The sequence below is a fragment of the Kogia breviceps genome, chromosome X (assembly GCF_026419965.1).
Source record: "Kogia breviceps isolate mKogBre1 chromosome X, mKogBre1 haplotype 1, whole genome shotgun sequence".
Taxonomy (NCBI): domain Eukaryota; kingdom Metazoa; phylum Chordata; class Mammalia; order Artiodactyla; family Physeteridae; genus Kogia; species Kogia breviceps.
The window spans coordinates 91,864,200-91,890,384 of NC_081330.1; the positions used below are offsets into that span (position 1 = coordinate 91,864,200).

General features: G+C 39.6%; 1 protein-coding gene across 3 annotated transcripts in view; it reads right to left on the reverse strand.

Moving 5' to 3' along the window:
- CLCN5 (chloride voltage-gated channel 5) overlaps window positions 1-26,185 on the reverse strand; it is a 146,749-nt gene that overhangs the window by 23,775 nt on the left and 96,789 nt on the right. Inside the window, exon 3 of one of the 3 annotated variants that reach the window (XM_059049723.2) lies at window positions 16,717-16,863. In XM_059049723.2, coding sequence (XP_058905706.1) covers window positions 16,717-16,863 — 147 coding nt within the window. Of the gene's footprint in view, window positions 1-118; window positions 190-12,623; window positions 12,693-16,716; window positions 16,864-26,185 lie in introns of those variants that run through there. The other 2 variants (XM_067024066.1, XM_067024064.1) reach the window with 2 other exon arrangements.

Sequence of the window (26,185 nt, forward strand, 5' to 3'; positions counted from 1 at the left end):
AAAGGCTTTCCCTTCTCTTGTCTTATTCCGAAGGCTATTTTTAAGCAGGTTTTATAAACTGTGCAGTAAGGCTAGTCCAGTTAAGAAGAATGAAATTGCCATCTCCCACTATACCTACCACTGCTGTATGATATATAGGAAAGTTGTTCAGAGAGTAAATCCTAAGAGTTCTCATCACAAGGAGACAACTTTTTCCTTTTTTCTTTTCTTCTTTCTTTTCCTTTTATTGTATCTATATGAGAAGATGGGTGTTAGCTGAACCTACTGTGGTAATCTTTTCACAATATATGTAAATCAAAGCATCCTGCTGTATGCCTTAAACTTATACAGTGATGTATGTCAATTATTTCTCAATAGAACTGGAAAAAAGAAAAGAAAAAAACTGCCATCTCCGAACTCCCACTGTTGAACATTAATCCAGTCAGTGTGCTCCGATAATCAGACCTGAATGTAGGGCTTTAAAATGTTATGATTACTCTCATCAGTTCTTAAGGCCCAATGCATCCTTAAATGTCAGTATAACAAAACCTTAGGAAATGTGAGGTGCTTCATGGAACCTGTATGCTTTTGGTCCGTCCATCACTATGATGACATCTCAGTCTCTTGATGAACTAACCTAGCACTAATGAGAAGTAAAATGAAGTGGCAATGGAGAGTATTGTGGCAAAGAACTAAAAAGCAAAACCTATGGCCCAAGTGTGACTGTCTTATATAATTACACTTTTAGAAAAGTCTGTATATCTTACTTAGAGAGGATGACAGGGCCAAACTCACAAGCCTCCTTCAAAGTTATTCTTTACTCAATAGGATTCTGCCTATAGTATCTGAAGACCACTACAGAATTAACTTACTTTAATAAGATTTATGTTATCTTTTTAGATTATTTTATACTTTAAGATACTATCTTTTTTGGTACTTAAAAAGTGTATAGTTCTTCAATGTACAGTGACTGGATTGCATAACGAGTACCATGTCAATAACTTTTTTTTTTTTTTTTTTTGCAGTACGCGGGCCTCTCACTGTTGTGGCCTCTCCCGTTGCGGAGCACAGGCTCCGGACGCGCAGGCTCAGCAGCCATGGCTCACGGGCCTAGCCGCTCCGTGGCGTGTGGGATCCTCCCAGACCGGGGCACGAACCCGTGTCCCCTGCATCGACAGGCAGACTCTCAACCACTGTGCCACCAGGGAAGCCCCATGTCAATAACTTCTGATGAAAGTTCATGTATTTTTCAAATACTCCATCAGTACTTCTAGGGGAGTAACTTTTTTATTCCATGTAAATTTACCTCTTTTGAAAACTAGAGGGCTGATAGCCATGACACAGTCCTCATACTAAAATGAGATTTAATTACAATTCAGATTAAGAAATGAGGCACTGGATTTGCAGCAATGTGGGTGGACCTAGAGATTATCAGACTAAGTGAAGTAACTCAGAGAAAGACAAATAGCATATGATATCACTTATATGTGGAATCTAAAAAATGATACAGATGAATTTATTTACAAAATTAAAACAGACTCACAGACATAGAAAAACGTATGGTTACTAAAGGGGAAGGAGAAGGGGATAAATTAGGAGTTTGGGATTAGCAGATACACATTACTGTATATAAAATAGATAACCAACACGGACCTACTGTGTAGCACAGGGAACTATACTCAATATTTTGTAATAACCTATAAGGGAAAAGAATCTGAAAAGGAATACACACACACACACACATGTACACACACACACTAAAATTACAATGAGAATTGTTGTATTCAATTTTTTGACTGTAATTTATGCAATTGCTTTTTGTGATTTTTTTTTAGAAAAGGAGGCACCTGTGTTACTTCATTACTGTAAAATTTTCTTAACCAAAATTTGGTGAATTTTAGTAGTCAGTCTACCTCACTTTTTGCTTATGATTCTAAATTGTTTTAAGTTGTGTTTACTGTATGTTCTTGTCCTTTAACTTGGTGAATGTAGTAAAATTCTCTCCCATCCCCCCCAAAATATATGAATCACTTTGCTGTACACTAGAAACTAACACAACATTGTAAATCAACTATACTTCAATTTAAAAAAAAAAAGAAATGAGGCACCGGCATTCAGAATTTGACATTATATTTCTTTTACTCTTTTCTACCCCTCTATTCCCTTCTCTGCCAAATTTGTAATCTCTAGCACATATGTTTCTTTATACAGACTGCCAGGTCAACATATTATTATGGAAATAAGAGAAAGAAATGCTTACCAATTTTTAATGCATCCTATGATAAAACAGCAATGATATAGTTAATATCTGGGGACAAACAGAGTTATCTTTGTGGAACACAGATCTGATCAGATCATTTTCTGTTTCTAACACATTAGTGGCTCGTAAATGTTTTGTTTTTTTTTTTTTCGGTATGCGGGCCTCTCACTGCTGTGGCCTCTCCCGTTGCGGAGCACAGGCTCTGGACGCGCAGGCTCAGCGGCCATGGCTCACGGGCTCAGTTGCTCCGCGGCATGTGGGATCTTCCCGGACCAGGGCACGAACCCGTGTCTCCCGCATCGGCAGGCGGATTCTCAACCACTGCGCCACCAGGGAAGCCCCCGTAAATGTTTTTAAAACTTTCAACATAGGAAGACCACTTAATGAGCATTTGGCACAAGTGTGGACTAGGAATTATAAGATATTCATTATAAATTTTAGAATAGGAAAAAATATTTTATTTTTTTTAAATAAGTAAATTTTAAAAAGAGAGCAGTGTTGTTTAAAAAGAAAGATTTTGAAATATTTTTCCAACCACTTTGCAAATATATATATATATATATATGTATATATATATATATATATATATTTTTTTTTTTTTTTTGTGGTATGTGGGCCTCTCACTGTTGTGTCCTCTCCCGTTGCGGAGCACAGGCTCCGGACGCGCAGGCTCAGTGGCCATGGCTCACGGGCCCAGCCGCTCCGTGGCATGTGGGATCTTCCCGGACCGGGGCACGAACCCGTGTCCCCTGCATCGGCAGGCGGACTCTCAACCACTGCGCCACCAGGGAAGCCCCAAAAATATATTTTTAAATGTATAATAAGGATGATGACAATGACACTACTGATTTTTTAAGGTTTTACCAATGAGAGGGATGAAACTGCTTGCACTCTTTCACAGAGGTAGCTATGTCTGACTTGATGACAAACAGCTTAAGCTGTGGGTCTTATTCCACATCCAACTGGTTTCTTTTCTTAGCATTTTATTACTTATTAGAAAGAAATATTAATGTCATAAAACTAAGTTGTCAAGAATGGCAGTAGAGATTATTCCATCCAGGACCAACTACTGAGGTACAAAGAAAGTAGTAAAACGCAGAAGTCTTTTCAAAAAACAGTGTATTAATAGTTAAGCTTCTTTAGATAAACAAGGACCTACTGTATAGCACAGGGAACTACAGTCAATATCTTGTTATAACCTATAATGGAAAAAATCTGAAAAAGAATATCTATGTATTATATATACACACACATATATATGAACCATTTTGCTGTACAACCTGAAACACTGTAAAACAGCTATACTTCAGTTAAAAAATGGTAATTAAAATAAAATATTTAAGCTTCTGGTGTGTAAATACTCTACCAAGGGAAGAAGAGTAAAATTAAACAACGACCCTAAATATCAGATTGGGGTGCTTATTAAGCAACTCTAGATTCTTGCCTCTATACAAAAAAAAAAGTAAAACTTAGGTAAGTTTTGAAGGCATAGTGTGCCCTTCAAAGTAAGTTATATTTAAAATGATTTAATGCTCTAGCAGGAAAATGATTCAGGTTAAAGTACATCTAGCTCTTAAATGATAAAAGTCCCCGGAAAGCTAATCTGGATTGCTTGAGTCTGGGAAAAAATGTACAAAAAACAAGTGAGAAAAATAAGTCAACCTTGACACAGCTTTCCCGGTAAGTTACACTTAGGTCTAAAAACTTAATTAATGGGTGTTTAAAAGCACACTGCTTGAATGAGGAGGCATATAAATGAATGTATTTAGCTCATTTTCCTTTATGGAAACCACTTTCTATTTTTTTTTCTAAAAATCACATGATGCTTAAAACTGGAAAACCCCTTAAAATACATGAAAATAAACTCCAATTTGAGAATAATGTTTATTTCAATCCCTAACCAATATGCCATTAGACATTTCCCTGGGGAGCTGAACAGTAACTGATTAAGTGAATTAGTTAAACACTAACAAAGACACAAGGGGAAAGCACTAACAAAGACACAAGGGGAAAGAGGATAGAAGGAAACCTCGTGCACCCTGAAGTACTGCTTTAGTGATAACCACAGCTGTATGAGGGCTCACTTATTGGCAGCAGCCTAAAGAAAGAAATAAGCATTCAAAGAAATGGAGCAGGGCTATTGGTACATATCAACAGGACTTGAAAATAGTTCCATTTTTTAGAATGTATTTCAGTTTTTACAGGGATATATTGTATTTTTGCAAGGCTAAAAGCACATATACAAAAAAGTCAACACTCGACCTAGCACACATCAGCAGATATTCATCCTGCAATCTTTTAAACTGTACCTTCATTCAACAGCAAGTACTAAGGGTCTATTATGAGCCACTTCTCACTTCCATACCTGCACCCTTTTCCCTTCTTGTATTGGTTCATCCATTCCAGATCTCCCAATAAGCCATGAACCCTTTCACACTCCATTCACCTCTACGTTTGAGAATACATTACAGTTGAAGCCCCAATAATGAGTCAACATTTTTAGGACCTTTCTATCAACTTGTGCCTCTATTTTGCTTCCCCACTTAATGAAACACAGTGGCTGAAAAGCAAATGCTTTTTATTTCTCCCAGCCACACCACCCTGCGGCTTACAGTATTGAACCTAGGCCCACAGCAATGAAAGCACGGAGTCCTGACCACTGGACTGCCAGGGAATTGCCCAGAAAAGCAAATGTCTTCCTATGTAAGCCCTGGAGAATGTCACAGGACCATGTTATGTTTTAATATACTACCTTAGTTTGGCCCCAGGACACTTATACAGGGTGACTATTCTATTGATACACATCTGTACAGCCATACTGGTTGTTAAATAGTGAAATACCTGTGGCTGTAGATAAATAACTACTCTTTCCCAAGGACTCTCCTCCCCCACAACCATCCCCTGGAGGCTCCTGAACTTTCCCATGATGCAGCAGCTGGAACACCAGGAGGCTCCAGAACACTACCCGCAGTTATATCTGACATCCAATCTGACGGGTCAGTGCCTGTGTTGTTTTGACTGTCACCCTGCACCCATTTCATTTAAGGACTGACTGCTTGGTTCCTGCTCATAGCACATTAAAATGTGAAGCTGTCTAAGAGGCAGGAAGGACAACAAAGAGGAAACTCTCTATCCCAGCTCTGCTGAGCTAGACAATCAGAGAGGTGGTGAGAGAGGTGGGGAACTGGACTGCAAAAACAATAATGAATCTATGACATGTACTATTAAAATGAAGTGTGAGGGCCATGAGAAGTATATAGGAAGGTGGGGCATGGGAGAAGGGGATAGGGAAAAGCCTTTTAAGATATGCGTGAATCTAGATTCTCATACCACCTTCAGACTCCTTGGTTCCCATTGGATACAGCTCTGCACCCACTGGGCTGTAGACATTTGCTTGACAGTGTGCCTTTTATGCCTTCTATTCCCAGCATCTGCTCTAATGTGGAAGTTCCCCGCCCAAATCACTTTCATTACCAGTGGAGCCAGGGTGCTAATTGCCAGAGTTACCAGTGTTATAGGAAAAATAGCTTGAGGAGTATGGCTTGGTATCTGCAGACCCCCACTGTACAAAATCAATGTAGAAATAGAAGTAGAGGGGACAGGTTTGACAATGTTGCTGAGAGGGTTGTCCACATAAAGAAAATAGCCCTCTGCTCCATTACTTGCTCTTCAGTCCTTCCTTCTCAAATTTATACATAAAAGGGATTGACAAGAAGACTGGTAAATGTAATGGGTAGGGAAACCCTGCTCTAAAATGCACATTCCATACCAGAGTATTGAGAAAGCCTTTGGCTAGCACGATCCTGTGTGACTACTTGTGCTTATTATTTTAGAAGCAGCATTTTTCCAGTTCTTCTATATTGAGTCTGCATTGGTTTGTCTCTATTAATCTCCAAAAGGAAGCTGGGGACAAAAGATTAGCAACCATTCTTTAGCAGGGGAAAAAACTCCAAGAGAGGAAATACCAAGTAGGAAATTCTTCTTGGATTCATGGGAATAGTGTGATGTCGTGGACAAAAAAACACCAAAACAAAACAGTTAAACACACACACACACACACACACACACACACACACACACACACATATAATCTAGGAATTGCTCTTAAGGAAACACTTGTACCTGTGCACACCAATGTATGTATGCTATTCACTGCAGCACTGGAAACAATGAAAGAGTCCAGTAATGGGAACTAGCATAAGGAAAGAAGTAGACTGATGTGTACTGAAATAGAAAAATCTCCCAAACTTACTATGTGATAAAAGCAAGTTACAAAATAATAAGTAGATTAAAAAAAATTAAAGTGTGTGTCTCTGTTTTAACTGGATAGAAAAAGAATTGAAAGGGTCATAACTGAGTTATTTTGAAGGGTCATGACTGAGTTATTTTGAAGGGTTATCTCTGGAGTTGGAAGTAGTGAGGGGACTTTCACATTTTATATACAGGTGTATTATTTGAACAGTGAGGTGTATTTATGTGTTATATAAGTGTTTCTAAAAAGAAAAATAATGATAATGCAGCTAGAAGAGTAGAGACAAGACATTGCAAAGGGAAGACTTCCATTCTGAGAGGCAGACCACTGGGGTATTTAGAAACAAAGCAGGTGACAGTTTCTGTAGAACACTAGGAGGAAAGCACCAAGAGGAAGATGACTTACTAAATTTTTACATGAAAGTCAATGGGAGGACTTCCCTGGTGTTGCAGTGGTTAAGAATCCTCCTGCCAATGCAGGGGACACAGGTTCCATCCCTGGTCTGGGAAGATCCCACATGCTGTGGAGCAACTAAGCCCGGTGCGCCACAACTACTGAGCCTGTGCTCTAGAGCCCACGTGCCACAACTGCTTAAGCCCACGCACCTAGAGCCCATGCTCCACAACAAGAGAAGCCACCGCAATGAGAAGCCCACGCACCACAACGAAGAGTAGCCCCCCACCCTTGCCGCAACTAGAGAAAGCCCACGCACAGCAACGAAGACCCAATGCGGGGAGGGGAGGGGAGGGGGGAGGGGAAGGGAGGGGATGAGGGAGGGAGGGAGGGAGGGAGGGAGGAAGGAAGGAAGGAAGGAAGGGAGTCCATCTTTGTGATCAGACCCATTGTCCAGCAGTGAGAAGATACAGATTCCATCCCTAGCTCCATAACTCACTAACTGTGTCAGCCTGGGCAACTGTCTTAATCTCTGTGGGTTTCAGGTTCCCCATCTGTAAAAATGAAGGCATATCAGCATGTATGATTTTTACAGTCCTTTCCAACTCTCATACTCTATAATTTTAGCAATGATTATTTGTGGGTCATTCGTACATTGTGTTGAATGACTTCTGAGAAGACATTAGCTTTGAGGAATTCCAAATGGTATTTTGATTGCATAGTTATCACAGAATACCCTTCTGGCAAGATCAATAAATGGTACTACCAATCGTTAGAAAAGTAAGATTCAGCTGAGCAGTGAAGAAGAGCACAACCTGGGACCCAACACTTCCGGTCTGTGCCTAACTAGAGCTATACCAACATGGCCACGGTACCTCTGGAGTACCTGCTAGCCACAGACCACGGAAACACCCAGCACACACTCCTGAAACATCACAGCAACCCTCTCCTCTACCACATAATGCCATAAATTGGAACAAGGTGAGGTTCATAATAATCCACTCAGGATTTATTAGAGGCCAAACGCCCTCTAATTTTTTTCTCCCTTTGAGAGGGGACCAAAGTGGTCTCACTAATTAGAAAATAAACGGGCAGCTTCCAGATTCAGTTCTGGCAAGTAAAAAGCTCAGAAATTGTCTTGCTGTACACTTGAAACTAATACAACATTATAAATTAACTATACTTCAATTAAAAAAACAAAAAAAGTTGTTGTTCGCATTTGTACAGCAAGAAAAAGCCAGACAAACTGAAAAATCAATAACTTTTCTTGGACCCACAGGAGAACTGCTGCAAGGGAAACTCTGACCCCCAAATCTGAAGAGACAGGCTTATCCAAAAAGACACAGAGAGATCTGCTTACCTGGAGTAGAAACCGCTAGAACCATAACTGGTAGGGCTACTTAAACGGCAACTTTGACGAACTGCTGAAGGCTGTGTGTGGACTTGTGTGAGAGTAAGGAACTCCTGAGCCTATACTTCGGTGGGTTTTTATCTCCAGGAACCCTACCAAGTTCTCAAAATGAAGAGCTAAGAAACATGTCCTCCTAGCTCTGAGGAGAAGTGAAGAGCTATCATTGTGAAATAGGCCAGACCTGTCTCTGTAACAAAGGCCTAGGCTCCAGGGGAAAATACTTTGCCCGAGCCTTATCCCAGTTGGGGGAAGGGCATTCTTCCCTCTCCAGCCCCAACCCAACCCTTCTAGTCTCACCTAAGGGAAAAAAGCAAAGTCAGTAGGGGTCTGAGCTTCCTGGGAACGGGCTGGGAATGCTGAGGTCAGAGACAGGAGTAGGGGGCAGGGAGAACAAAAAGCTATACCACCGGATTACACTTTGTGAAGGTCAAAGACACAAGACACAGGTCCAACAGACACTGCAATTTAATCAGAAGATTATAAAATAACCTGCTCCCCCATACCATACAACCACACCAGTGGGGCTCCCATATCTTAATAATAGTGGATTACAGCTGCAAGACACAGAATCTCTTTCAGGGAATTATACTTAAGGAAACTCAAAATCAAGAGAGGAGACAAAAACAAGGACACTACAGGAATTTAATCCCTGGCACCAATAATTACACCAAACATTAAACAAAGCCCAACTCCTAGCCAGTTTAACATAAATCCTAACACAAGGGAATTAAACTAGAAACCAATAACAGAAAAATAGCTGGAAAATGACCAAATACCTGGAAATTAAGCAACATGCTTCCAAATAACCCATGTGTCAAAGAAGTCTGAAGACAAATTTTAAAACATTTTGAAGTAAATGAAAATGAAAATACAACATAACAAAATTTGTGGGATACAGCAAAAAGCAGTACTTAGAAATTTATAATATTAAATGTATGTATTAGAAAATGAGAAAGAGCTAAAATCAAAAGATCTGAACATCACCAAAGAAGACATACAGATGGCAAATAGCAAATGAAAAGATGTTCAACATCATTTGTCATTAGGGTAATGCAAATTAACAACAAGATTGCACTACACACCTATTAGAATGGCTAAAACCTAAAACACTGACAATACCTATTGCTCACAAGGATGTGGAATTACAGGAACTCTCATTCATTGCTGGTGGGAATACAAAATGGTACAGCCACTTTAGAAGACAGTTGGGCAATTTCTTATAAAACCAGACATAGTCTTACCATATAATCCAGAAATTGTATCTATATATTTACCCAACTGACTTGAAAACTTATGCCCACAGGAAAACCTACACACAGATGTTTGTAGCAGCTTTAGTCATAATTGCCAAAAGTTGGAAGAAACCAAGATGTCCTATAGTAGGTAGGTGAATGAATAGACAAACTGTGGTATATCCAGACAATGGAATATTATTTAGGGATGAAAAGGAACGAGCTATCAATCCACACAAAGACATGGAAGAACCTTAAATGCATACTGCTAAGTGAAGGAAGCCAATCTGAAAAGTCTATGTACTGTATGATTCCATTTATAAAGACATTCTGGAAAAGACAAATTTATAAAGATGAAAATGGATCAATGGTTGCCAGGGGCTCAGAAGAAAGGGTGCTGAATAGGTAAGACACAGGGGATTTTTTAGGGCAGTGAAACTATTCTGCATGATACTGTAATAGTGGATACATGTCACTATACATTTGCCAAAATCTATAGAGCTTTACAGCACAAAGAGTGAACCTTAATGTATGCAATTAAAAAAAATCCCAGGATGGAATGCAGAATGTGGCAAAATAATCCAATTATATTACAAATTGGTGAAACAGCCTCACTAAAGGGGTAAAGGAAAAATATGCTGACCCAAGTAACTGGAAATGAGTGGAGTTTGTAAGACTAAAGGCAAAAGAATTTTGTATAAGCACTTTACTGTAGTTGATAAAGTAGTTTCCCACGGAGGGTATGGGTTAACAATTTGAAACCATGCATGTACACTGGAAATGAACAGTTAAATATTGGATGGTGGATGGTGGGAGCCATGTTTCTCACTACCTGGAAGGGAAGGTTACAGACATGCAAGGGGAGGAGGCAAGAATGATTCACGTGGTAACGGATTACAGTTAGAGACACCAGTATGATCTCATGTTTAGCTTAATATAGATGCAGATAGTTACATACAGATAATCTATTTACAGATATGTGTAAATATGTGGGTCAGTATACACATATATTTATATTTTCTTACTGAGTGGGCCAAGAAGCAACAACACCCCAACAGAAAAAAGCACACCTTGTGCCCAGATCTTGGTTTCTAATACCAATCTCCGCTGAAAGGAACTAGGGCTCCTTGGAGAAATGGCTGATTCTAGGACTGAGGCAGGAAATATATAACATGGGCCTGGAGCATATTGTAGTACCAGAAAGTAAGTAAGTGCTCAAGAAACCTGCACAGTGACAAGGGTATATCAAGGGGAGGCAGAGCCAATTGAAAGAGCTCCAAATGCAAAGTTAGAAAATTTTGAATAAAATAAAGTAATAATGGATTATAGCCCAAAGTATTAAACAGATGATCCCTACTGATATAAATAAGCGATTGAATAAATAACTGAGAAAGAACAGAAATATCTCCGATGAAGAACAATTCCAAATAGTGTCTGTAGATACTTCACCCTCAAGGAGGTAGAGAATAACTTCCTTATTCTTAAGTGTCAGCTATGCAGTGACTTCCTGAACCAAAGAACACATTATGGAAAGGATGAAAAAAGAGTAACTTCACAGTGGAGAAAACTGACAAACACTACCTCAGCCACGTGATCAAGGTGAACATCAGCAGTGATGAGTCATATTGATGGTATATACCTTTGATATGATGTGGCAAGAATGACACTTTACCTCTAGTCTTCTTCCCCAAAGCCCCAGTCCAATTATAAGAAAAACATCAAACAAATCCCAATTTAGCAACATTCTACAAATACCTGACCAGTAATCCTCAAAACTGTCAAGGTAGGTCACCAAATGTAAAGAAAGTCTAAGAAACCATCACAGCCAAGAGGAGCCCGAGGAGATACGACGACTAAATATAATGTGGTGTCCTGGATGGGACATTAGGTAAAAACTCAGTAGACCTGAATAAAACATATACTTAAGACAAAAATATAAATATATAAATGGGGGAGAGATTAGAGGGCATAACATTCTGAAATCTGACCAGGTATTTTCCCATTAAGGAACCTAAAGGAAGCCTTTAAAGCCTGTGGACCATCATCATAGGCCTCATTTTATGGGGTCAGCATATTAAAACAGGTGAGGTTTATGGCCCCACAGAGCTTTTGATAAGGGCTACTTTTTCTTTTTTTCAAGCTCAAAAAGCAGTGATAACAATTGCAGTTCTCCTAGGCTAAGCGTTTAGGGAAGTTTGAATATTATGAGGGTGACGTTCCCAAATTCCCTTTCCTTCTCCTCCTGGCACCATCCACACAAATGAGTCAGTTTGGGAGAGCCTAACTGAGATGATGAAGGGGGGATTCTCCATGAGCTGAAGCCCAAGATGTTTTCTGTTTCTCTCTGAAGGAATACTATGATCTTTCTTCACCACGGAGCAGAACAAACAGAACTGTTTCACAGCTTCCATGGTGGATTTCATGCACCGTCATGTTTTTCATTTTAAAAGTTTTTCCTTTCCCTGGGACGTCGGGAGGTTATGCTGAGGCTGGCATACTTCACCTGGGCTTTGAAGTCATCTGTGACTCTTCTGGTTTATTCTCCATGTCTAATTGGTCCTATTGATCCCCACTCTGAAATTTCTCCAGAACTTATTCTTTCCCCCTCTCCATTTCCTGCTGCCTTAATTCAGGCCTTTGCTCTTTTGCCTAGATTGTTCAAAAATAACAGTTTAACTGGGCTTCCAGTCTCCAGCATACTCTTCCCCTGAATCTATCTTCCACACTGCCATAAATTCTCTAAAACACCAATTTGATCATATCATTCCTCTGCTTTTAAATCATTTGGTGACTCCTTGGTTACAAGATGAGGTCCAAAAGCACAGACAATCTGGACCCCACCTAGATTTCTAACTAGATCTCCTAACCTATATCCTGCTCCAACTCTCACCATCCCCACTCTTGGACTCTCAGGCCTCAGACACACAGACTCTGTTTTTTGAGCAGAAGATGCTCTCTCATGCTGCTGTGTGCCTTTACCTGTGCTGCTCTCTCTGCCAGGAATGTCTCCTCATTCTACAGTTAGGGAGTAGCAGCAAGGCATGCTAGGGAGAAAGACAAGGAAGCAAGGGGGAAAAGAGAATCGAAAAACATTACCAAAACAACACAGTTCGTATCTGGGTGTTCCATAAATGAATGAATTGCTGAATTGCTGACCAGGAGTTCCAGGCTGCGGAGGCAGGCAAGTGAGAACAGATGCACTATGAGAATAGCTCTGAATTTTTTCCTGTTACTCAAACCCTTTTTCTATTTGCCTCCTCCTCCCCTTCTTTCAGATCTCTGTGTTTATGTTTCTTCTAATTTACAGACTACTATAACACTACCTCAGATGCATTTAACCATGCCATGCATAATTTATTTATCCATTACTCATCAATCAATCCCTCCAGCCATCTGGAAAACAAGGACCACTTCTACTGCCTTTCAAGCTCCTTTTAACTAATCTTTTTAGTACGTGCCATTGTGCCTGGTACAAAATGTAATATTTTATGCACAGTTTCACCACCAAATATCAAGGACTTTATGACCTTTTTTTTCTGTTGTTGTGTTCACTAGGAAATCCCATGTGAAAACATTAAATAAAATAAGAACAATTAAAAAGCAAAGCAGGGCTTCCCTGGTGGCGCAGTGGTGGAGAGTCTGCCTGCCGATGCAGGGGACGCGGGTTCGGGCCCCGGTCCGGGAAGATCCCACATGCCGCGGAGCGGCTGGGCCCGTGAGCCGTGGCCGCCGAGCCTGCACGTCCGGAGCCTGCACGTCCGGAGCCTGCGCTCCACAACGGGAGAGGCCACAACAGCGAGAGGCCCACGTACCGCAAAAAAAATAAATAAATAAAAAATAATAATAATAAAATAAAAAGCAAAGCAAGAAAATTATATCACTATGGAGTATTGTATGTAAGTGGACTGATTTTTGTGTGTGGCTCATGGAAAACAGCCTCATTATTATACAGTCAGACCTTGGAAACCACAAGTAGTAATTCTCCTGTAAAGGCTAGTGAAAAGTGGTGAAGGACTGACTACTCATGTAAAACTATATTCCACAATCATAAGAAAGGTCAAAATCTCGTCTGCCTCAGTTTTCTAGTTTATTAAATAGGAATAATGGATACTGGCCCCAATCACCTACCGAGAGCAACGTGAACACAGAAAAACTACTTTGGTCATACAGATGCCATATGAAATCACTTTTCATTAGAAGCAATGATGATAACTAAGCTAAACCACTCTGGTTTGGCCAGAAGGCTTAAGTAGAGGTAGCCAGTTTAAGCTAATGGATACCCTAACTGACCACTTCACTAGAGCCAGTAATTGGTATGACTGACTCACTATGGTTGTAAGTACTCATAAATGGACATGATACACACATGTCCCTTTTATATTAGTAGGCAAATAGGAAAACCCACTAAATACCAAACCATGAGTACCTTTCTTTTATGAACTTTAAATTCAGGGGCTCTCTTCTACTGTCACTGCCCTGAGGTACCTTTACGAGGCAAATTTCTTGTTATCCTTTTCAACCTGTGGTTTTCTTACCTGTATATTCATCCCAAGTTGGGCACCTCCCCTCAGAGGAGCCTTCCCTGACCTTTCCAACTCTTGTGGTATTCCCCAGTTATTATCTACTGTCATTCAGTTTATTTCCATCCTCATACTTATCACAATGTGTAATTAACTAGGGAATCTGTTTATTTACCCAACTAGATCTAAATTCCAGATCAGCCTGGATCTTATCTATGTTAATCCTGCCATTGTATTCCCAGTGCCTATAGCAGTACCTGGTTTATACCAGGTGCTGGAAAAGTATTTGTTGAACGAGTATGTGAAGGAGTTTTATCCTCACAGTGACAATAAGGTTAATTCAAACTTCTTAGCATGACATTCAGGCCCCAATTTACTTATTTGGGCTTATATTCTGCCTTTTTATACCTCTGTATATTATGCCTGTTGCTATCTCTGTAAAAGCTTGCTTTCTGCCTCAAATGCTCTTCCTCCTACCAAATAACTTACCTTTCAAGGCCCTTCTCAAACACACCTTTTCTGTGAAATTTTTTCCAATCCTACACACACACACACACACACACACACACACACACACACACACACACACAGAATTCTTCCTCTGCTAAGTCCTTGTAATACAGGGTTATAATAGACATAATAATGATGATGATTATGATAGCTAACATTTTATTGAGCATTAACTCTATGCTGGGTACATAAACACTTTATATGTTATTATCTCATTTAATCCTGAAAACAACTCTTAAGAAGTAGGTAGGTACTATCATAAGTACTTATGTGCCTGTTAGGCTAGCTAGAATCAACTTCATGAAGGCAGGGATGGTGCCTTAAAGCCTTGCTAATTCCCAGAACCTAGCAAAATATCTGTAATGTCATAGGCCCTTAATACAAATTTGCTAAATAATGAATTCTGACAGTAGTTTCTTGTCCCCTGATTTCACTTTGAGAATGGCAATCCCAATCACTTAAAAAGAACCACACAATAAAGTATATAAATTTAATCTTAAAGTGATACAGTCCTTTCTAATTACAACAAGGAACTCAGAAGTCATAAAAGAAAAAGGTTATATACCTAGCTATACAAAAATTTTAAAATATTTGTAGATTAAATAAACAAAGTTAACAAAGGCAAACCAGAAATAGAAAATATACATATTCAACCTACATTAGACAAAAGATTAATAATAATAATATAAAGGGCTCTTATAAAACAATAAGAAAAGATAATCAGCCCATTAGAAAAACAGGAACACCATATGAACAGGAAACTTCCAGAAAAAGAAATTTTTTTTGGCCAGACCACACAGCTTGTGGGATTTTAGTTCCCTGACCAGGGATTGAACTCAAGCCCTCGGCAGTGACAGTGCAAAGTCCTAACCACTGGACCACCAGGGAATTCCCCAGAAAAAGAAATTAAATGGTTAATAAACATGAAAATATGCTCAAGCTCATTAATTTTAAAAAGTGAAAATTAAAACAATAATAGGGATGTATTTATTTATTTATCATATTGTAAAGATGAAAAAAAAATTATAATATTTAGCACCAGCAAGGCTGGTGAAAGGGGAAATAAGCACTCTTACACACTCATGCTACAGAAATGCTCTCATACACTTAAAAGATACACACACACACACACACACACACACACACACGCACATGGTTGTCCACTGTGGCATTGTTTGTAATAGCAAGAGATTGGAAGCAACTGAAATGTGCATCAATAGAAGCTTGGTTAAGTAAACTATGGTACAACTATACCATGAAATTGTATGCAGCCAATGAAGAGAATGACGTTACTGCATAACCAAATAATAGATAAGGGGAATTCTCATTTTATAAATATATTACAGATAGTAAGAAAACAACTATAAAAAGGGGAAAGGATTTGAACAGACACGTCATCGAAGAGGATATAAGGTTGGCAAATAAGCACATGAAATGATGTTCAACATCATAAACCGTTAGGGAAATGAAATTAAAACCATGATGAGGGCTTCCCTGGTGGCGCAGTGGTTGAGAGTCCGCCTGCCGATGCAGGGGACACGGGTTCGTGCCCCGGTCTGGGAAGATCCCACATGCTGCAGAGCGGCTGGGCCCATGAGCCATGGCCGCTGAGCCTGCGTGTCCGGAGCCTGTGCTCCACAACAGGAGAGGCCACAACAGTGAGAGGCCCGCGTACCGCAAAAATGCAAAATGGTACAGCCACTCTGGAAAATGGTTTGGCAGTTACTTACAAAGTTCAGCATACATTTATCACACAATCCAGTGATCCCACTCCGGGGCATACTACTCAGCAAGAGAAAGGAATGAACAACTTAAATGAAACTCCAAGGCATTAAGCTGAGTGAATGAAGTCAGTCTCAGAAGTTGAAACTATGTGACTCCATGTATATGACATTCTCAAAAAGGAAAAACTATGGGACAGAGAACAAATCAGTTGTTACCAGGGCTTGGGGGTGGGGGAGGTCCCACTACAAAGGGTAATAAGAAGGAATTCTTTGGGGGTGTTGAACTGTTCTGTATCCTGTCGGTGGTGGTGATTACAAGTATCTACGCATGTGTTAAAATTCACAGGACTGTGTGCCAGGAGATAGATAAATGTTATTGTATGTACATTGGAAATAATTTTTTAAAAGATAAATTGTCATCAGCAGTAATGATACCTTCTATTTCTCCATCTAAGGGAGGAACATCATCTCTCATGGAGAAATCCATAGCTGTCCCTGGTATGTCCATCAAGTCCTCATCACTGGAGCTGCTCTGGAAGCTATTGAAACTCCCCTGCTGAAAGCCTCTGTTATCCATGGCTCCTGCACAGAAAAAAAAAAAAAAAAAACAGGAGGCTTATTACAATGACTTCCACGCCCCTGACCACTTATTCTTTTTTTATCGTGGTAAATACACATAACATAGAATTTACCATTTAAACCATTTTAAACTGGCAATTCAGTAGCATTTAGCACATTTACAATGATGTGCAATCATCACTATCCATTTCCAGAAAGTTTTCATCATCTCAAACAGAAACTCGCTACCCAGTAAACATAACTTCCCATCTCCCTCCCACCCCAGCCCCTTATAACCTCTATTCTCTTTCTGTGTCTGTGATTTGATGATTTTGGATATTTCATATAAATGTAATCATATAAGATGTGGGCTTTTTTTTTTTTTTGCGGTACGCGGGCCTCTCACTGTTGTGGCCTCTCCCGTTGCGGAGCACAGGCTTCGGACGTGCAGGCTCAGTGGCCATGGCCCATGAGACTAGCCGCTCCACGGCCGGGCACGAACCTATGTCCCCTGCATTGGCAGGTGGACTCTCAACCACTGCACCACCAGGGAAGCCCAAGATGTGGGCTTTTGTGTCTGGCTTCTTTCACTTATCATAATTTTTTCAAGGCTCATCCATGCTGTAGCATGTATCAGTGCTACATTCCTTTTTAGAACTGAGTAACACCCATTGTATGGATATACCACATTTTATGTATCCATTTATCAGTTGATGGACATTTGGGTAGTTTTCACCTTTTGGGTTACCACTTATTCGTATGTCCTCTTTTGTGCTCTTATTTTGACAGTATAGACATACAAACTACTTAGCATAGTCAGTTACCCTCCAGATATAACATACCGCTACCCTTACCATGTAGTTGATATTGGTTTTTTGAGAACCATTGCAAATAAGCAAATCAAATGAGGACATGCATACAAAACTCATGGGAGTTCACAAGTAAATAAAAATTTGAAATAAAAACTAGACAGCAGTATTGAGAAATGTGCTAGCCATCTGGGAGTAGAAAAATATTATTTTATGCCTCTGGCTCTCCCAGAGTTCTTAACACAATATAGATGCACAGAAATACTGGGAAAAAGAGGCATACTGTGCTGTTCAATGTTGTTCTCTGCTCAAGAATTTAATATTAAAGATGAAACACTTTCCACATCCCAAGTGGGAATCTTCAGATCATAAAATTTTATTTAAAAAAATCTTAGTATATTGATCTTTTTTTTAAAAAAAAACAGCATTGCAGCCAACTTTATCTAGCCCTGCAGCACTGCCCCCCGGAGTTTTTGATGGAATCTTGATCAAGTTTAATAGTCAGCAAAGTTCTATTCAATTAGGCAAATAATACTTTTTTAAAAATTTCATTCACTCATTCATTCATTCATTTTATTTTTGGCTGCGTTGGGTCTTTGTTGCTGTGTGCAGGTTTTCTCTAGTTGCCGCGAGCGGGGGCACCTCTTCGTTGTGGTGCGTTGGCTTCTCATTGTGGTGGCTTCTCTTGTGGAACACGGGCTTCAGGCACGCAGGCTTCAGTAGTTGTGGCAAGTGGGCTCGGTAGTTGTGGCTCACAGGCTCTAGAGCACAGACTCAGTAGTTGTGGTGCACAGGCTTAGTTGCTCCACGGCACGTGGGATCTTCCCGGACCAGGGCTCGAACCCGTGTCCCCTGCATCGGCAGGCAGATTCTTAACCACTGCGCCACCAGGGAAGCCTTAAATAATACTCTTTTAAGAAACTTCTTACTCTGGGTTATCAGAATTATGTGCGAGAATGTGGTAAAGACCAAATACGTTAAATTAAACTTTAGGGGGACTTCCCTGGTGGTCCAGTGGTTAAGACTCTGTGCTCCCAAAGCAGGGAGCCCGGGTTTGATCCCTGGTTGGGGAACTAAGATCCCACATACTGCAACTGGAGAGCCCATGCGCCACAACTAGAGAAGCTCATGCACTGCAATGATGACCCCACACAGCCATAGTTAATTAATTAATTAAAAATTAATTAATTAAAGGTTAGGCCTAAAAAATTGGAATCACAGCAGTTAAATATTTTAAACATTGAGCATAAAGGAGAAAGAACCAACATTTAGCAGGACTTCAATTAATTTTCAGGCCCTGGGCCATGCACTTAAAGTGAACTCTTTCACTTAATTTTTCCAGCGTTCCTAAGCTGTGGCATTAGCACTCCTAGTGCAAATGAGGAAACCAAAGCTCAGATAGACTAGGTAACTTGCCCCGTTAGTGTTTTTAAAAGACGGTAAGCTCCAAATCATGTGTTCAATTTCACAACATCTCACTTATGATAAAGAGGTCAGCCTGATGGAGGAGGTCAGCATGAGTGACATTTATGAACCACCTATTATGTATGAAGCATTGTGGGATAGTGGGACAGATACAGAAATGATGCTGCGTAGGCCAGATGAGATGAAGATTGAGAGGCAAAGACTTGGGAGTTATCAACATCAAGGTGATGACTGAAATCAAGAGGACAGATATTCTAAGGGAAATCTGCCATTCACTTGTGGATAAGGATGAATATAAATAAAAGAAACACATTCTCAACAACCTTCTTTAGTATACACCAATAGCTTGAACTCTGTGCAGACATGAATCTAAACAACGGGTTCTCCAGGAACATTACCATGCTTCCATGGTGACATACGGTCAGGTGGAGAAGGTAGGGTCATTTACCCAGAGGTACTAATAATTTAGAAAATTATCTATTGTAAAACCATTCCCTCAGCTACAAAACCTCTAACCTTCCTATGTGGATCAAATGTTACCTAGGATACTAAGAATCCATGCTTTGCATCTTTAGCCCAGCTCCCTCGCTGCCAGCCAATCCTTCAGCCCTGCTAGACTCTTCCTCCTGCTCTATCCTGCTTCCTTCACGCCCCTTCTCTGAGCACACCTGCAAAAATGCACTTACACGAATTCTTCTGAATTATGATTCTAAGCAAGAAGGTGACAAAAGCGGCCTCTGCCGCCGCTTCCAAGTCTAACCTGACTACCACAGGATCCTTAGCAGTTTTTTCCTATTACCAATTATACATAGGAAATTCTGAATCTCTCAGTCTTCCCTCCTGGCATCCAGGAAGAAATGTCTTTAAGCTTTATTTAAGAAAAAAATTAGTCTCTCTACTTTGCTCTTGATCTGACTGAGATAACAGATCCTTACCTGCCTTACTCTGAGTTACTTTATCTTATCCTTTAATGAAACCTACTATCTCCAGCCCTCATCTCTATCTCAAGCTCCAAGTCTTTAATTCCCAAGAATTCCATTTGACACTTCTGTTGCTGCTTCAAACTCAACAGGATGAAAATGAAAAACATGCAGAAATAACATTAGCCTAAACACAAATAACAAAATCCAAACAAGGCATGTTTCCTGCCCTGACCCCTCACATCAACTTTCCCTTTTAAATGTAGGTGGCATCAGAGTTAATAGTTGCACTTAATATTTGTCTAACTCTGGGATTTACTACATTCAACGAACCTATAAAAGCAATCTCAAAAGTAGGTATTCCAGGTTTCTTTAAATCTTAATGGAAAACGAGCACCATTTTACCTGATGAGAAGAACTTGAGAGATTTTCTTTCTGTTTAAATTCATCCAACGCCCGTGAATTCCAGTGACTAGCACTGAAAGTAGGCAAGAAAATTTGCAAAATGATGCAGAACGCTTTCCCTCTCTCTTCACTGGTTATGTGCTTCATTCAGGAAATGATTTAAAATACACAGTTCCAGCAACTCTACATTAGCCACACAAATCATAGGAAGAAAAAATATGGGGAGTCCAAAAATAATTTATATTTGGCTTTGGAATATGTCCTGTAGTCATATTTTCAGAAGGTGTACCTATTGTTCTGGGAAATCATTAAAACAAAATAATGACGCTACAAGATGAAGACTCAACAAAGGAGAAGCTGGAAAACTCTTCCGTTTCCCCATTAGGACCTTACAAACTCCTTCCTGTAACCCACTGACACAGAACAATCCAGCTAAATTGAGCTGCCTCATTTCAAACATTTCATGGAACAGCTATCTGGTTCAGTGTTTGGGTTATAAAGTGCTTCCTTAATAAGTACATAGAAATAAAGGGTCAACAAAAGAAAATTAGAAGCAGCAAGCAGATCAAAAAAAACAGATGCAATAAACTGGAGTTCAACAAAGAAATAAAAAACATAATCAGTAAAACTCAAAGTGATATTTTGCCCGTGGATAATCCATTCTGGTAGTCTTTGGTTTTATTTTACTGATATAAAAAAGTTCCAGGGTTTCCCTGGTGGCGCAGTGGTTGAGGGTCCGCCTGCCAGTGCAGGGGACACGGGTTCGTGCCCCGGTCCCGGAAGATCCCACATGCCGAAGAGAGGCTGGGCCCGTGAGTCATGGCCACTGAGCCTGCGCATCCGGAGCCTGTGCTCCGCAACGGGAGGGGCCACAACAGTGAGAGGCCCGCATACCGCAAAAAAAAAAAAAAGTTCCAGACAAAAAGTTAAAGCAGCAGAATAATGAGGAAATAATTTAAAGTTCCTCAAAGTTGAGATTTGATCCTGCATTTAGTTGAACTCCAAGCCTATTGCTCTTTCCATACCACTCTAGGGCTTCCCTATGACATGTCAGTCCAGAGAATGGCACATCTGGAATAAATCAAACTTCTAGATGGTCACAAGCCTGAGGTCAGCCAGAATTTAGGGTAGACCAGGAACAAAGTAACAGGATTTGATTTATTATCCCAACTAGTGGATTACTATAGGGCTTGTCATACAATGAAGGGTTATGGGGGGAGGGCAAACAGGGAAAAATGTTTGGTTGATATCTGCATTACATAGCTGACACTTTCAGTGCCTTTTGTCACCTTCTTGCTTAAAATCATAAGCTGGTTCCCCATTGCCTTTGGGGTCAAGTTTACATTTCTTTGTATGGTATTCAGAGCCCTATCAAATATAGATCCCATCTACCCAGACAGACTTATCTCCTGCCATAGATTTATTATATTCCACATAGGCCATGTACTTTTACACCTCCATACCTTTGCTCAGGCCATATATTCTATCTGAAATCCCATCCAGACCCCATCCTCTTTTTAGCCTGGTGAAATCCCCTTCAATCCATCTAGGGCCAGCTCAAACAGGCTTTCCCTCAACACCCCCTTTGTTCAGACATCTATGCTGATTGCATAATCTCTTCCACTTCAGTCTTGTGACTACACCATATCCTCCTCATTTTTGTGGTCTTAACAACTCTAGTGTTGTTCCAGAGAAGGTATTCAATAAATGCTTATTGAGGAGGATTCTAGTTGGGGAGGAGTGGTTAATAGCCAGTCAACATGTTTATATAGCCAATACTCAATAAATCTATGCCTTGCACTATGAGGGTAGAGGATTAAGGATACAAAATGCATTTGTTACCCTGTCACTGCTCTCAAGAATTTATGATCTAGTTGGGGAGGAAACTTCCACATAATGTAATTATACAACAGCTAAGTGTTAAACTGTTAGAATAAAAGTGAAATTGGCATTTAGAAAATGGAAGGGAGATTGTAAGCTAGAGAAGGCTTCATGGAGGAAAGAAGGTATTCGAGGACCAGGAAACAAAATGGCCAAAGGCTTGAGATGAGAATGAGGCTGGCATCTGTGCTTGACTAGAGGACAGGGTAGCTGTATGTGAGCAAATGGTTGGGAGGCCAATGGAGTCACTGTAGTTTTTGAGAAGCAACATGATAAAAGCATAATTTTAGGAGGTAAGTGTGGCAGCAGTGGACTGGAAGAGAGAGGATGAAAAGGCTAGGAAGGCAGTTCACCACTTCCAGTTTCAATGTAGGACATTTAGGATGGAGGAAGAAGGGGGAAAAGGGGAGGAGGAGTGCATATTCCCAACAGCTGTACTGAAAGAGCCAGGTGGGGATGGGGTGGGATGGTGCTAATTTGTGGTATGGCATACTAGCATCTTGTTTAACTAGTGACAGCAACACATGTTGGTACAAACAAATTAATACCTCCGTCTCAACTAGCCCATTTAGCGAAAGCAAATGTATAAACCAATGGGCAGGCTGATACACATGACCCTTCAAATAAAAATATGAGGTATATCGCATATTCCAATGCTAACAAGCACAAAGAAGCAATAAACTTTTCTATTTCTTATTTTGGTTCAAGAACGATAACTGTTGACCTGCACATGGCATTCCATGTACGTAACATATGCCAGCTACCACAAATGTGGAAAAGGGAGGATGCAAAAGGAAAAAAGGGTAAGAGAGGCCTTATACAACCTACCAAGATACAAGTATTGTCTTATCATTTAAAAGAAAGAACATTAAGTCAATCCTAAGTATAACATTGAAGGTGATAAGAACTGGCACATACATAAAAATCACCCTTTTTCTACCCACTATACTTTGAGCTACTTGAGGACAGGGTGCCGTAAATCTGTGTTCCTAAGTGCCTGACACAAAGAGAGAGCTCAGTAAATAATCTAGTTTATACTCCAATTCCAGTTTTAGTTACTTTATTTTGAGAGGCAGAAATGAAATGCAAATCTTGGACAGTAGTCTCTGAGGTGCCTTATTTCAGAGGTTTGGGCCAATCCTCAGCCCAAGGCACCTTCTCTACCTGTCAAAATTTCAAGTAAAAAGTCCCAGGAGGAAATATCAGTGCTTCTTCTCACAGTGTGGTCTTCATCTGGGAGTCACCCTCACAGACAAGTAGGGGTTATGAGAAAAAACAGAACTCAGAGCAGGCAGTACGAGAACAGCAGTTCTCAAACTTTTTGGTCTCAGGATCCCTTTAGTCTTCAAAATTATTGAGGGACCTAAAGAGCCTTTTTTTTTTTTTTTTTTTTTTTTTTTTTTTTTTTTTTTTTTGCGGTACGCGGGCCTTTCACTGCTGTGGCCTCTCCCATTGCGGAGCACAGGCTCCGGACGCACAGGGTCAGCGGCCATGGCTCACGGGCCCAGCCGCTCCATGGCATGAGGGATCTTCCCGGACCAGGGCACCAACCCGTGTCCCCTGCATCGGCAGGCGGACTCCCAACCGCTGCGCCACCAGGGAAGCCCAAGAGCTTTTATTTATATGGGTTCTATCTATAGATATTTACTGAATTAGAAATCAAAACCCAGAAATGTTCAAAATAAATATTTATTAATGTATTTAAATATAATAATTCTCATCCCATTATATGTTAACATTAACTTTTGGGAAAAAAAATCTATATTTTCCAAAAAAAATTAGTGAGAGGCATTTTGCAAATCTTTTCATTTTTTAATTTTTTAGATTTTTGAATTTTTCATTCTTACTTTTATTTATTTGTTTATTTATTGGCCTCACCACGCTGCTTGTGAGATCTTAGTTACCTGACCAGGGTTCGAACCTGGGCCCCCTGCAGTGGAAGCTCAGAGTCCTAACCACTGGACCACCAGAGAATTCCCACAAATCTTTTTAATGTCTGCCTTAAGAGGACACATATTCCATTAGCCATCAGAGCAATGATATCAGCACCTGTCATACAGCCTCTAGAAAACTCCACTGCATATTCATGAGAAAATCAGAATGAAAAAGTCAAAGAAAGTCTTAATATTAATATGAAAATAGTTTTGACTTTGCAGACCCCATGAAAGGGTCTCAGGAAGCACAGACCACTCTTTGAGAATTGTTAAAGGAGAGAAAGAACACAGAATGGAGAAACCATACTTGGGCAACACTCATGACTAGTAAGAAGGAGGAAGAGGACAAACCAGTCAGATGAGACCGTGTTAACAGATGAAGGAAGTGGAAGTGAAGCAAACGACAAACTAATATTTCCTATAAATATTTTTCCAAAGGAGAAATAGCCTTGATATATAAAGAGATTGTTCAAATCATTAAAATTGAATCCCAACAGATGAAATGGCAAAATATATTGGTAAGTAGATAATTTATTAAAGAAAAGGGGGAAAGGGGTTTTCAAAATGCAGAGAAATTAAAATAATAATATGCTAGTGTCCCTTAGCATTTCTTCAGTTTTATCTCAGAGATTCTTTCTTTCTTTCTTTTTTTTTTTTTTTTTTTTTGGCTGTGCCACATAGATTGCGGGATCTTAGTTCCCCAACCAGGGATTGAACCCAGGCCCCTGCAGTGAAAGTGCCAAGTCCTAACCACTAGACCACCAGGGAATTCCCTCAGAGATTCTTCAAATATGATAACACTCTGATAGAAAGGCTTTCAAGAGTGACAAATAAGATGGCTATAGAAGCACCCTGAAGTTCAAGGACAAAAGCCTGCCAGGCCTGACAAAGACACCACTTATATTTTATAGATCACTTTCATTTTGGAATATATTAGTAAAACACCAAAATAAACTTTAAGAAACTGAAATACAGCATTACATTGAAAGATTTGCCTACTATAAATAAGGAGAGTTTATTCCAAGAACACAAGACTGATATCACAAGGGAAATTGTCGACATCATTTATCAGACTAACAAATAAAATTTTAAAAGCCATAATTATCTCAACATATGTCATAACAGATGTTAAAAAATTATATTTATTCCAGATTAAAATATTTTTAAAATATTCCAGGTGGAAAATTTGTTTCTTGACATGATACAGAAAATTTAAATTAAAACCAAGAAGCAAAATCTCATTCCCCTTAATACAGGAAGATAATGATGCCTTCTGTTGCCTATTATATTTAACATGATAAAAGAAAACTTTAAGAGGAAAAAAGTGAAGAATGCATATAGGAAAGGAAGAAATATATTTTGATGTTTGGATTGCATGAATACATATCTATACATCTCTAAGAATATTAACTAAAAATAACTGAAGGTAATAAATGAATTCACAAATTATAAGGCAAATAGACAAAAAGCAACTGCATTCCCATGTACTATCACAGAACTAGAAAATACAATAATTTATTTATGATAGAGACATACACTTGAAACACAATATTGCTGTAAAATTTATGAAATCCAAGTAGGAGGGAATAAAGAATGACATAAATCAACAAAGAAGTATCATGCTCTTGGCTAGAAAGTCTAAATATAGTAAGAACAAAACAGATAATAATTTGAATTGTATTACAACTATATATTAATCTAGAGTCCCTATGGCATCCTTTAGATAACTTGAAAGATTGGCAGTGAACTTCACCTGGAAGAATAAGTAGGCAAGGATACTAGTGTATATATTTTCTTAAGTAAATATGGCAAACATAACCTGTCAGATTTTAATCTTCTACAAAGAAACAATCATCAAAATCTTATGACACTGGATTAAGAATAGAGATTCTAGCAGTGGACACACACTATTTTAAAAACTTAATAGCTGATAAACCAGAAGCAACACAACTATAAGGGAAGAATCAAACAC